Source organism: Diadema antillarum, unplaced genomic scaffold (genome assembly GCF_040938485.1).
Source record: "Diadema antillarum isolate AM-2024a unplaced genomic scaffold, OU_Dant_1.0 scf00000127, whole genome shotgun sequence".
Taxonomy (NCBI): Eukaryota; Metazoa; Echinodermata; class Echinoidea; order Diadematoida; family Diadematidae; genus Diadema; species Diadema antillarum.
In genome coordinates, this window is record NW_027271016.1 from 1,882,781 (window position 1) to 1,897,755 (window position 14,975).

General features: G+C 39.3%; 1 protein-coding gene across 1 annotated transcript in view; it reads right to left on the reverse strand.

Moving 5' to 3' along the window:
• LOC139720376 (protein mono-ADP-ribosyltransferase PARP4-like) overlaps nt 1-11,445 on the reverse strand; it is a 35,578-nt gene extending 24,133 nt beyond the window's left edge. Inside the window, exons 1-8 of the mRNA XM_071631742.1 lie at nt 11,417-11,445; nt 9,746-9,803; nt 8,702-8,911; nt 7,559-7,726; nt 4,140-4,283; nt 3,309-3,578; nt 1,329-1,489; nt 336-473 (exon numbers count right to left, since the gene is read on the reverse strand). Coding sequence (XP_071487843.1) covers nt 336-473; nt 1,329-1,489; nt 3,309-3,578; nt 4,140-4,283; nt 7,559-7,726; nt 8,702-8,911; nt 9,746-9,803; nt 11,417-11,445 — 1,178 coding nt within the window. The remainder of the gene's footprint in view (nt 1-335; nt 474-1,328; nt 1,490-3,308; nt 3,579-4,139; nt 4,284-7,558; nt 7,727-8,701; nt 8,912-9,745; nt 9,804-11,416) is intronic.
• Between the last annotated feature and the right edge of the window lie 3,530 nt (nt 11,446-14,975).

Below are 14,975 nucleotides of genomic sequence, written 5' to 3' on the forward strand. Positions count from 1 at the left end.
GTATTTCTAACACCGTCAAAATAATTATCTAGATTTTTACATATTGTTGGACCAACATATTTGGGATAGATAAACCAGCGCCATCATAGTGACTTCAAGTATATTTCTAGAAAACATACTGTGAAACTTGCATTGTGATACCCTTGATAAAAATTAAGATATCGTTTTTGGTGGACGTTACTCTCTGTAGCCAATATCAAAATTGAAATGTATTCCCTTATTTAGATGTAGGCAATGTATATATATATATATATATATATATATATATATATATATATTTATTTATTTATTTATTTATTTATTTATATCTGTCACATATTTTTTGAAATTCTGACCTTGATAGGATGCCAAGGATGCTGGCTGGCTTGGAGGCGTGGAAGAGCAGTCTGTCGTTGCCTATCCCACGGTCGAATCCCTCCTCTTCGGGCGGCCTACTCACCGCGTAGATGCGAAGTGTGTTGATGGTCGTTGCCCTATAAAACGAAGGAAGGATATTCAAAAATAAAAAGGACGGATGACTTATTTGGAACGAATGGAGTAAAAATGGACTAAAAATAAAACTCCTCAGAATGGCACAATGAATGTTGACAAAGAAGATGGGTATAGTTCATACGTCGGTCGGAAGTAAGTTGAACTTGATATATTCGGTGAAAGTTAAGGAGAGCATGGTATGTTATGGTATGGTATGGTTTATTAAATGAAATGTTCTCGCAGCCAAAAGGCTGAATTGCAACATTTGTTCACACAATACATAGTTGATTAAAAAAGAATGTATTTACAATTTTCGCAATTTCACAGAGAACGCAATTAACGGCAAGGAATTCTGTACCGGAATCTATTTCTGGCGATAACAAATAGTGCGTTCTTCTGGAGTATTGGGTTTAGGAAGACAGCTCTACACCGTGTCCTGACTGCACACTAGCATCATATAGTTACGTAACATCCGGATACTGAGGCTATTGTTTGGAGCCATAACCACTTTCAGTTTCATTTGGCACGACAGAATCTTCAACAAATGAAAACATACAAAGTGCATAGGAAGTCCGTCTGTCACTGATATATTGTACGTCTATTTGCTAAAAAAAAAAAAAAAAAAAAAGTTGAATTGTCATTTGGCTCCAATATAGGCCTAACAGCTTTACACTTGTATTTGCACCTGTTTGACTTATAACTGGCAAAATTTCTTGAACAAAACGTAATGGAAAATGTGTTTCACTGTTACCCAAACATTTCATTGTATCCTCAATTTGTTGGAGATGAAATAAAACAACTTGAAACTTGAACTTGAGGGTACATTGTTGGCGGAAGCATACTACTGGAGAGTTTACCGAGGAACTGTGGAAAGCACAAGATCTCTAATCTTCTCGTGCTCCGGATGACCCGGTTCCAGGAACCGGATGTAGCATCTCAGCGCCTTGTACTTGGCCTGCGTCGTCGGCTGCTGCCGCCAGCCAGTTTCCTCGCTGATGTACACGATATCCCGGATCATCTAAAACCGCATCCGTACATCGAAATTCACATTATTAGTCATTTTGTTTCCCTCTTGTGAAACAACAGTATAATACGGATCATGAGACTGTTCTGAAACTGTCGTGCACACTACCAAGATTATGCTTCACTAACTAATCATACGTGGTTGTGTTCACAAAGATATCCCCACTAGTTTTTGATTGAGTTTTGGTAGATATACGAGTATTTACATTTCACGTATGTACTTGCACGGAGATGAATACTCACTCATATAAATTTTGCAGCATTGCCGGAAACGTATTTCGGCTTTTACGTATCAAATATGACTTTCGGAGAAGGTGTGAAGGACGCCTCTGCTGGATTGTCAACCAAAAACCTAATTTCGGGGGTTTTTTTTGTGTGTGTGTGCATTATGCACGACAAACTGAAAAGATGTAAGAAGATGACATCACTGGGTAAACTAAAACTTTCCTTTGAGGTTGCGCCCAAATTAACATGCGGCGAAAACATTTTCATGCGAAACTTTCCTTTACATCGGTATTTCATATCCGATGTTGAGGACACTTCTAGCAATCTTCTCCTCTGGCATTAAACTATTTATCAGTAATCAATCTAAGCCTTCTGATTTTATTTTTTGCTTAACAGTATGTATTACCCCAATGTCAAGAGAAATAAACTTATGAAAATAAGTATTTCATTTCATTTTATTGTTTCTGTATGGCACAATATAATCAACTCTGATCACTTTCAGAAATAAACATATGATTCATAATAATTCATGGCTGATTTTGCACATGACAGGTAATCAAATCTTAGTGACAAAGAACAAAGACATAATGATAATAAACAAAAAGTCAAGGTACCATACAGGAGGATCCCCAGTAAGCCGAGCTTGATATCGGGGCCTCATACACAGATAAATGAATAAACAGTTTCAACCAACTGTCGGTTCACTTAACTACAACAAGACAAACTAGTTTTACACAACAAAAACAGTTACATAACAAAACATACACGGACATGTACGCAGGTGATGCTAAGAAAGAAAAATAAAGAAGAAGGGGACAGCGATAATGAAAGATGGTGAGAAAGAACAGGAGACAGAGAGAAATAGAAAGACCCTCGTTCACTGTACAATAACACACTGTGCAAATACAACACTATTGCAGGTGCATACACCCTGTTGCCAGGTAACGGCTGGGTGTAGCAACGTACGGACCAGTTACATCTGTATATAAAAACAGAGAAACATTCCATGGCATGCCTACAACAGAAGGCAGAGTACAACATAGAATGAAGATGCTTCAAGTAACAAAAGAAATTCATGTTCTGGATATGTTAATTAAGTCACTGATATTTAGCAACAAGCATATGTTTAACAAATCTTTTGAAGGAACCAATCGTGCGAATTGCACGGGACTGAGATGGTAAAGAATTCCATACGTCTGGGCCAGTGTGCCGAATTGATTTTTTAGCTAAACAAGTTCTGGGATTTATAAGATGAATATTGGAGGCATTTCTTGTAGGGCAGGAGTGGATTTGTTTATTGAGTTGGAAAATATTCTATTGTGCTGGAAACTGTTCGCTAAGTCTCGAGTGTATTCAAGATGGGTGTAGTTTCAGTATTAAATCAAAACATGACACTAAGATGTGCATTTTGTGTGCGCATATATATCTCTTGTGTATGAATAGGTGTGGATTGTTGTAAAAAACAAATTACAATTGCAAAACAAACTACAATTTGCTGCGTCTCCTTTCAGAGCATTATAAGATGAAAAGAAAACTTGCCAATACTTCTAGATTGATTCCCAGTTTTCCCCCAATGCTTTCCCGCTAACCTGACAGAGATCCAGTTTGAGAGCCACGTTGCTCTTGCGCAGCAGCGAACTGCGCATTTCCTCCTTGTGCGGTATTAAGTCGTAGAATTCCTTTTCCAGCTCTTCCAGTTTCTCCTCCTCCTCCTCCTCTTCGCGGTCTGCATCCGAGGATTCTTCTCTCCCTTGTAGGTCCTCGTCATCCTCGTCGTCCCCTTCTTTTCTCTCATCGTATGGACGTCGTCGCTGCAGAAGGTGCCAAAGCTGATGAAGGATGGCTTCGGCCTTGGCAACCTAGGAAGAAGGGTTGCCAATTTTGTGAAGTAGCGCGAAATTATAGCAGTGAAGAGGATTATCTGCATCCACACGAGGAGCGATTTCAGGATGCGTTTATTGTAATGAGAACCAACCCGCTTTCTTTTGAAGCTGATCGACATCATACACTGACAACAAAAGAAAATGTCCACTTTTTAGAACAGTTCCTTTAATCAGCTTCCTTTTTATTCATTCATCTATTTATTTATTTATTTATTTATTTATTTATTTATTTATTTATTTATTTATTTATTTATTTACATTTCGAAAGGAGGATTTCGAGCAAGACTCCTTGGGTGTCTGTGTCCGCATTAATTATTTCATTATAACGGGGCCCCGTAACATTTTTTTTTTTTTAAATTAAGCTGGGGGTGGGTGGGAGTAGTGCCCCCCCCTCTCTCTCTCTCTCTCTCTCTCTCTCTTTCTCTCTCTCTCTCTCTCTGGGGATCCCCTCGACAGTCATTGGTTTTGCTCATTTTTTGTCGGCTTCAACTTATCTTTTGAGCCATTATGTGCATGGGTGCCACCAATGTCATTTACCTGACCCGGAAGTATGGTCTCAACCCTGACCGAGAGATTTTCGCGGAGAGTTCCCATGGCCTCTTTCCAGACGTTGTCTACGAGTTGGGCCACCTCGTCCGATAGCGACTCTGAAGGCGAGTAAGTTTCCCGGTACAACAAGGTCTATATGGGTATCAAAGTGAAAATTATGATGCTATTAGTTTTCCATCAACCTATCGTTGCACTATTAAAAGTGTATCCGTTGAGGATATCCAGACCCAACACAGGGACGAAAGGAAGTTTAGTGAATAGGAAAAAAATCGTTTGTTGCACTAAATGAAGGGTAAGTCTGTATTCTCGTTATATTGCAAGATGGATTACAAAAGATCACGCATAAATGCAAAGAAAAAAGTCGATCAGGATTCAGCAGCATAACAACAAAAACAGCTACGAATCTAAATGGAAACATCTGGCACATAAACATATTCCCATTTTATTATCAACCAGTGTCCAGGGTTCTGCGTTGTAATGGGCTGGTCTAGGCAGACATTAAAAACTGAGAATGATTTTCCCTGACGAGCTAGTATAAGTAACAAGTTTTTCAATTAACATTTATTATATTTACTGAATATATTCATGTTAACAATTGGAATTGTATTTGCATGTATTAACACAGGTAAGCTTATTGACTGAATAGTAACTTTCGAGTCTCTATACTGGAGTCTCTACTCATTGCTGGATTGATAATAACTCACGTGTCTTTGCAGGTCGTATAATTATACCATTACGTGAATACACGTATAATTCTTATCATAATGTGGTTAATGGCTACAGTATAAATGTATAATTATATAATATCCCACGTATATGATGATCATGCGTATGTGTGTCTGCGTGTGATGTGTATTCGCTTCCATATCTTTGCTAATCGCACACATTAACAAGAGACTTTTCCGAAGTGTCATTTGGGTGAAGTTCAAAGTACATGTCCACGCTCTCCATGAACAAAGTAATCTTAGGTCGACTGAAAAGAAACAAAACCAAACAAAACGAAGCAAAACAAAATAGAGTCAAACGAAACAAATAAAATGAAGGAAAGTTTCTTTAAATCTGTTTTGAATTGAAAAAAAAAGTGTAGTGCAACTATACACATTGACTTGTATTGATTCACAAAACCTGGATTGTTGCTCATTTTCCCAAAAGAATATCTAAATACGTGTCATATAATTTCCTATAATATTTCTACTATTTCCCTTTAGAGTGCTTGGTACGCCCACAAATAAGAAACAACAACCAACCAAACACACACACACACACACACACACACACACACACACACACATCTTTCAGACCAACATTCCGCCAGTGATATCATTACGTGATTGTGTCAATCACTGCTGAAGTACTTACATGATTATCGAAAGACATTTGAATGCACCTTCCCCTATAAACCGCCCATAACTTGCATGTTTCCCTGCATTGGCTTCTGTTAATCACATTAGTAACGTGGAAACATGCAAGTTATGCTCAGTCTATGGGAAGGTGAATTCTACTGTCTTTTGTTAATCATGCAATGATTGACAGATGACGTCACTCCTATAGAAGAATCTTGGTAGGGAATTAGGGTTTTCGAAAGTTTATCTCCGGTAATCTGAAGAAAAACAGTAGACAAATTATTTCTAAATATATGGCACGTAATAAGATATGTATTGGCCACGTAGGTGATGTTGAGGGTATCATTAATCAACGCAAATCGCCACCCATTTGCATTACATAGTTCCTTTAAGAAGGTCTTATTTTGTTGTTTTCAGTTTTGTTCGTTTTTGTATATGTGATGAAGTTATGCCCCACGTTCTCTTACACTTCATTTTTTTTTCTCTCCAAATGTCCTCTTTTGAAATGCTTTCAAAACAAAAAAGAAAAATTCATGTCCATTTCACCAAGTTGTTGGATAATATAGTGCAGTAATAACCTCGCCGAAGTGAATCTAAAGGGGGAAGGTGTTGGAGTTGGTAAATCATCAACCAAAGACATAATTATTATTATAATGAAGTTCCTATTTGCGTTCAAACCAACGTGAGATACTAATAATTACAGGACGTCATCACTTCACTTTGTATGTGCACGTGGGTGCGATTACGACCAACATCCCTGTTTAGTGAGAACCTGCGAAGCCTTTTAAATGAATCCGATTAATTGCTTGTAATCCACGCGTTATATTTTATACCCTTTTAATCAAAGTTATACAGAGTGACAGTGCAGTTTTAGGAGCGGCATTTGAGGATGTACATAATTATCAGTGGCCAATTCAAGTAGCATATCATTTTCAAAGTTTTCAATGATTACACTTAGACTTTGCTTTTATTTGTTCGTTTTCTTTATCTTTTATTTTTTTGGAGGGAGCAGATTCCTGAACAAGAAGACAATCGCAGAAGGAAAAACAAATTGAGGAAACACAGAAAGAGATTTTTTATGTTTCATTTTTTCAAACTGTGCAAGGAATAGTCACTTTTCAATACGTTATTTTGGTCTCATGGTACTTTCCTTGCAGTCCTTGACAGTAATGGTCTCGAATAGCTCCACTTTATATAGTAAAGATCACTGTCAGAATTGAATCAGAAGTGCATGCTTTGTTTACATTCAACAAAATACAAAAATAAATGAAACTAATGTAGCAACAAACGTCTGGAATTTCGTAAATGGCAGGATTGTTTCCCAATTAATGTGCACGTTTAATTCATAAAGCGCATAAGACCATACCACACACCATTATCTCTTTCATGGGCAGGTAGGCCCTTATTTTGCTTGGATTGAGAAGTGTTTCGAAATATTAACGATATAGGAATGACCTATACTGTACTATCTGATTATTGTAGCTGATTATTTGTCATAAGTTGATTTAAATCATGATTTATATCACGATAGGTTGCGGGTTCGCTCATCAAGGGCTCATTGAATAATAAAGTACAAATAACCCCTAAGAACTTATTTTTAATGAGTTAACCACTAAAGATGACCCCTGTCTTATGACACGTGTTTTCCTTGAACTTAAAATCATGATGAAAACGGGGCGTTTTCTTCCTCGTCTTTTGAGGATTAAATACTATATTCTGAGCAATTGATGGCCTGTGGTGGGCAATTGATTAGCAAGGATATATGGTACACGCATTATTAGTGTGATTATAAAGAGTAGTTGTTAAAATTATCATTAACATGATCATAATCGATATCATCATTATTGTTATATTGTATCATTGCAATCAGCTTCGTTGTCGACTATTGTCATCAACATACTTTTGTATAATGGTTAATATCGTTTTCAATATGACTATTACAGCTGGTTGTCTCTGTTGTTGTTTTCGTTGGCTTGCTGTCATTGTTGTTTTTGTTTTTGTAGTTGTTGATGTTGATGTTTATGTTGTTGTTGTTATCATTGCGATTTCTTTTACGCGCCCCACCTTTCTGAGAGCCTCGGATCCGATCCATCTCGAACTGATCTCACCCGATATGGGCTGCATCGGAACGTCTGCGTCCGTGGCCCGCCTCTTGTAGATGTCCTCGTAGATGCGGAGGGCTTCCTCGGCCGTGGCCGCATAGTGGCACTCGCGCTCCCCGCTCTCCTCGTTCTGCCAGTGAACATGCACACACAGAAATAAACAAATAAACAAGAGTGTTTCCAAGGTGACGGGATATTATTTGACTTTAATAAGGGGAATCGCGCTGACCGACGAATGTTGGTTTTTCGCCACTCGATCACTCACCCCACCCCCATTATTTGTCACCCAACTCATGTTTGACGGCCCTATTACTACCACGAGGGCGATATTAGAGGGATTGGGGGGTCATGATAGGGCTAGGCTCATGTCTACAGACGTGCCAACTATATAAGGATAGTGATTCATAACTTCCCCTTTATTTGTAAAAGGATAGTTCATCATACAAATGCGTTGCCTTTCATATAAACACGCACAGCACACGCACACACACACACACAAACACACACACAAACACACACACACACACAAGCCAATTAAAGCTTAAGTTCGGGATGTAGATAATAAGTTTAATCTAAAGTATAAGAGCGATACACAGCTTGTGTAAACATTCTTCAGTCACAGTGCAATGTTGCTGCACTGCAGTACATGTAATAAGGACCTTTATGACCTGCTGCGTTAACTGTGAACAAAACATGTAAGAAAACCCTCAATATCTTCTTGCAGGGTATCAACATTGATTCTTCAAAACAAAATATCTATTTCCCCATTCTCGTAATTAATGTAGAAGAACGCTCTGTGGCGAAAAGACAGGACCTATTTTTACAATCAACCAAGTAATTGAACAGCGAAGGTGGCATAAATGCGGTATAATTGCCGATAAATGACATTTCTTCTTTTACATTAGCAAGTAGCCTAATCACAGCTTATATTGCTTGTACTCAGTGCTCAAGATTGGCAATATTCCTAAACATGAAACAATAAACAAGTCACTACCGATATGATCTTCACCAAGAAGTTTGCGTAATTTTATGAGTACAGCGCGCACTTTAAATGAGTCATGTCCGGTTCAACTTCCAACGAACAGAGAAAGCAATTACTATATACCGTAGCACTTGCAGTCGATGTCAGATGCGTGACGACTTTAAAGGGGAAGTCACTGACTGTAGAAATGACGTCGGCACTTCCGTCACAATCATCTCCCGACGGTTGGGGGGCAACAGAGGAAGACGAGCTCGTGGCTGATGCTGACGAAACATTTCGCTGAATCTCGACGGTAAACAGGCGAGTGTTCCCCGGAGCTGACGAGTGTGTTTCCTTTGAGAAGGAAAATGTCAGAGAGTGCATGTATTATTGACTTCATTATAGGAAACTTGTACCGGGTGCACCTTTGTCTATAGTTTCAATTGTTAGTGGGTTATGTGTAAACAAAACAGGGTAGGCCTACGTCTATTAGCATTCTGTCTGTATTTATCAGATCAAATCATGTGAGGAAAAGACTGTGGCATATATCTCATCATCGACATAATCTTCGCGTACGTCATTCAAACGCTTATATTATCAATATCATTATACAAAATTCTCTCAAATTTTGACTTCTACAAATGTTATTGAAAGCACACAGGTGTAGCTGACACTGATTTTCTTATTGAGCTAACTCCTCTAAGTGTGTTTCAGAGTATCAGTTATGCATTACATGAATTGTTTGGTTAGCTGACATGTCATCATAACTAATTTCTGTTCTCGATGTATAAAAAACGGTGAGACCCGCTTTTTTAATAAGTGTCGGGATGTGTCACAAATCCTTCATAGTGGGTTGATTATTGATTATCTCTAAAAGTTATAAAAAGAACTCTTAAAGGTGATATCATGCAGAGAAATCAAGAGGTATGGCGAACCCGACACTTCACTGGAGCATTTGACCAATTGGAAGATTTGTGTGATGAACGTGAGCGTGATTGTCCCACAAAAATGACAGTTAAAATGTGATCATTGTAAAGGAAACTTTTTCAAAAAACGCGCCCTGTAAAGGATATGCACTGACAACTTAACAACAAACTTACAAACGAGCACCAAACTAATGACGATAAAAGAAAAATAATGAAGTCCTCTTTTTTTTTTTTTTTTTTTTAAAGAAGAGAGAATTTTTACCTGAAATATAGATGCTTTAACAAGCTCTTCTTGAACGGGAACCACAGCCGGGCCGAAACTGGAAAGCGAAATCAAGGATAAAGTATATACAACTGTACATATAGGAAATATTTCCTTCTGCATTTGCAGGGGCAAAACATATAGACCTTTTTAGCTAATGGTCTGGCGTTATATAGCTTTTATGCCTTTGTTATTTACGTTAGTATTGCAGGAAGTATGAATTTTCGCCTTTTTTTTCCTGGAAAGCTCGTTGTTTGGGCATAAGCATATTGCCAAGTAATTCAAAATAAAGTTTAAAAATATGATTGCGATTGTTCTATTTTGTTTAGATGAGTGATAATCATTTCCTATCTGTAAACATTCTTCGCATTCGAAACTTATTATCAATACGTTGTACTCGAGGGATTCAAATTAAACAATTTACTCAAGCAAGGTGAATTCTTCACTGTCATCGTGCGAAACACAGGCTACTATTCATCTGGTCTGTTATGTCTTTGCAGTCAGATTGGTTACTTTCTGGTTGGATTTAAGTTGCTTTTCTGACCAGATATTGTAATAGGCATGCAACACGTACATGTACTTGGTTCAGCTTATGAAGTGTGATACTTGAGGCAGACACGTTCAGATGTTGATTCGTGTAGTGTGTGCATGCCCATTTTTTTTTTTTTTTTTGCTGTTGATGAGCCCAAAATGTGTATGTGTGTGTGTGGGGGGGGGGGGGGGGGGGGGGGAGAGCGCAACCCACAAGCCCCTCCCCCTTCCCCGTTCCGCCGCCCCGTATACAATGCTATTGTCCTTGATTACGATTGTTGAACTAATTTAGTGTAATTATATGCATTCAAATGTCGCATTGCAATTGGTAATTTGTTTCAAATGAAATAAATGAAATGAGACGACTACAAAAATTATGATCTACAGTTTTGAGTAATTTCGAAATAATACGATCAGAGTATAGGCTACTGTCTGCAACACTCAATTTCATATATTTCTATTTCACTGTTGAGGATCACGAGGGTGTGGATATGGAATAAAGGAATCAGATTACTGTTAGTATACGGTATAGAATGGGTTACAGTACACTGCAACACGAGCCTATACCGGTTTCCGGGTCAGGCCAGCAGATTTGTTGTATAGGCCTATAGTAATTATATACACTGTGTACTACGTCGCACTGCCCACTGTATTGCAAAGATATGCAGGCTTTTGTAATTTGTATACAACCAAGTTTGCGTTCCGCGCTGTTCAAGGGCGTAGTGGTTTCAGGGTTTTTTCCGTCCGAGGAACAAATTGGGCCTGCTTACTTCTTTGTGAGTGTATGTGCGTGTGTATGTCTGTGTCTGTGTCTGCGACTGGAAGGTCAATTTTTATTTTTAATATACTGATGTCATTCTTGGAAATGATCCTGGTATCCTGACGTAGATTAAACGTCTTTTGAATGATTGATGGTTGCTCTGAAATTTTCATTTGCATGTTTTTGTTTTTTCTTTCATACATTTATAAGTGAATGATGAGGAGTTTCGCAAGAAACATGTATTGAATGAAATTAAAAAAAAAAAAAGGTTACTTAGAAACAAAGAAGTGTGTAATAAATTACATGCTCGGCAATGAATGGACCAATCTGCGTGTAACTACATGCTTGAAAATAAATGATGCAGATGTGTCCAGACTTACTCCAGTAGATTTTTCTTTACAGCAGCCATGATAGGGAGCTGCTCCTGGGTGTGCAGACAGTCCTAGGCAACCATTATGACGTCAGTGACACAAGCAAACCAAGCAACAACAACAACAAAAAAATCCTGTCCAGGGAAAACAAGTACAAAGCAAACAAGAAGAGTGTAAACGCAAGAATTATTATCATTATTAAAAACACGATCAAACGTGGTGAGAAGTGCGGGTAGATAAAGTGACAGTTGCGGATCGGGGGGGGGGGGGAACCGGGCTCCCCTTTATTTTATTTATTTGTTTTTACAAAGGTGTATACATGAAATCGCATGATGACCCATCTTTTTTTTTTTCTTTTTCTTTCTTGTCAGCTGATGAAACCCGGAAGTGGCACCAGAAATACAAACCGTGCTCCCCCCACTTTACGGAATTCCGGGATCCGCCCCTGAGTGATCATACACGCCCTATTTTCAGATTTCATGTGTAGAGTGGAATTGTCTCGTGCTCAGGAAAAGGGACATTGTCGTTACCTTGCTAAAGGCTACAAAGTCGGTCGAACTCACGAAAGAACCGAAGTGCGAGATAACACTACGTTACTAGCACATACAAAAAATTCTTATCGCAAAATACATGTATTGCTGATATAATGCGTACACATTCAAAACACAAACGCACATTATCAGATCACACGTGCACATACACGTCTTCTGTGTTGTGTTATTAGTTGGAACAAGGCTCACTGCTCCCTCCCCACAAAAAAAAACCACATAAACAAAAGCAAAAACAAAACAAAACAAAACAAAACCGTCTCCTTCTTTGTCAAGCACAGATACAAGACACTCCGACTTCAAACCTAACTCCTTCCCTCTGCCACTATTCATGGTGGTAATTACAATACCATGCAGCACTTTCAGTTAATAAAAATGTATACTCCAGTACTGTCCTATTCATATAATAATACGCTATGATTTCGCGTCACGGCATTGTATGATGTCAACATGAAGCATGGAACCTCATGCGATATTCTCTATATTCATGTGTCCACACACACCTGCGTGTTCCTGTTATATAACTGCGATCACTTTCACGGTATAGAGGAACTTTCATCATTGTTCGGATCGAGCACATACCATGCAAGTAACATAAATGAAAAGCGCATCGAAGAACGAAAGGAAATAACGTCATGTGCACTGGCGTAGCCAGGGGGGGGGGGGGGGGGGGCGATGGGGGCGGTCGCCCCCCCCCCCCCCCCCCTAAGATTTGGACCGGGGATTTGGGAGGCGGAAAAAAAATGCGTGTATACTGTATGCATGCACATGAAGCGGGTCTCCTTTGCAACCTTTCATCAAATAAGATATTTTTTTTTTGGAATATTTCACTCAAAGTGTGCACCAGATCGTTGAATTTCAATTCAAAATATGCAAAATCTCTCGTACTTGGGAGGGGGTATCCCCCTCCCAAACCCTCCCCCTCTGTGCCTCTTTCCCTAGCTAAGTACACTTTTTAGATTTACAAAAAATTATGAATAATTCTGAGTGCACAAGACTTATGACTTATATTCCGAAAACTCAAGGTTCCTTCATGTATAAGGGGAATTTCCCCTTTTAATCGACCCTTTCCTCCCTCAGCCCCCCCATTTTGTGTGTGTGTGTGTGTGTGTGTGATTTCCCAAATGTTGATTCCATCAAATATGCGTATACGAGATATCTCAATTTCAACCTTAAAAAGGCAAAAGCTCCATCGGAAGGGAAGGGTGGAGATAACACTCGCCAACGCCTTCTCCCTGCTCGCCCCCCCCCCCCCCCCCCGCCATGCATAGAAGTAGACTGTGGCTATACCCAGATCGCTTTATTTCAATTATAAAAACGCAATAAGCTCCGCGAGCGGGAGGGGGAATCCCCCTTCCCCTAAGCTCTACCTCACTAGACTTTATACATACACACAGATGGTGCACATTTGGAATAAGAGCTAAATTCCGTGATTTTAACACTTCGATGAAAAAGTATTGCACCAAAACTTTGCACCAGATCGCTGAATTTCAGGTCTGAAAACGCAAAATCTCCTTCGTGTGGCAGGGGATATGCCCCTATCTACACCCTCGTGTGCATGCTTTTTCTGCTTGATTGCTGAACAGACAGCGTTCATGATATTCAGTGTAAGAATTAATACAAGAAGACTAGTGTATTCAAATTATACCATTTTATAGGCAAATTGTTCAATAATAATCTACACTAAAATATACTGCAACCTTAAACAAGTGGGACTGTTTCAACTCATTGAAACACGCAAAAACATGCATCAAATTGCACCATTTGCAACGTCAAAATGCAAAAAGTTCTCACCGTGGGAGGGGGGGACACCCCCTCCCACACCCTCCCCTCCCCCCTCGCTCGCTCCACTCGCTCGGGTTCAGTCGCGTTCATGATATTCAGTGAAAAGAATTAATACAAGAAGTGCATTTAGATTTCACCATTTTAAAGGCAAATTGTTTCATAATAATCTACACTAAAATATACTGCTTCTTTAAACAAGTGGGACTGTTTCACGTCGATAAAACGAGCAAAAACATGCATCAAATTGCACCATTTGCAATATCAAAATGCAAAAAGTTCTTACCGTCGTGGGAGGGGGGACACCCCCCTCCCACACCCTCCCCTCCCCCTCGCTCGCTCCGCTCGCCCGGGTTCAGTCGCGTTCATGATATTCAGTGAAAAGAATTAATACAAGAAGTGTGTTTAAATTACACCATTTTATAGGCAAATTCTTCAATAATAATCTACACTAAAATATACTGCTATATACCTTATACAAGTGGGACTGTTTCACGTCGATAAAACGCGCAAAAACATGCATCAAATTGCACCATTTGCAACAACAAAATGCAAAAAGTTCTTACCGTGGGAGGGGGGACATCCCCCCTCCCACACCCTCCCCTACCCCACCGCTCGCTCTGCTCGCTCGGGTTCAGTCGCGTTCATGATATTCAGTGAAACGAATTAATACAAGAAGTGTATCTAAATTATACCATTTTATAGGCAAATTGTTCAATAATAATCTACACTAAAATAAACTGCTACCATAAACATGTGGGACTGTTTCACGTCGATAAAACGCGCAAAAAAATGCATCAAATTGCACCATTTACAACATCAAAATGCAAAAAGTTCTTACCGTGGGAGGGGGGACACCCCCCTCCCACACCCTCCCCTTCCCCGTCGCTCGCTCCGCTCGCCCGGGTTCAATCGCGTTCATGATATTCAGTGAAAAGAATTAATACAAGAAGTGTGTTTAAATTACACCATTTTATGGGCAAATTGTTTCATAATAATCTACACTAAAATATACTGCTACCTTAAACAAGTGGGACTGTTTCACGTCGATAAAACGCGCAAAAACATGCATCAAATTGCACCATTTACAACATCAAAATGCAAAAAGTTCTTACCGTGGGAGGGGGGACACCCCCCTCCCACACCCTCCCCTACCCCCTCGCTCGCTCCGCTCGCTAGGGTTCAGTTGCCTTCATGATATTCAATGAAAAGACTTAATACAAGAAGTGTATTTAAAT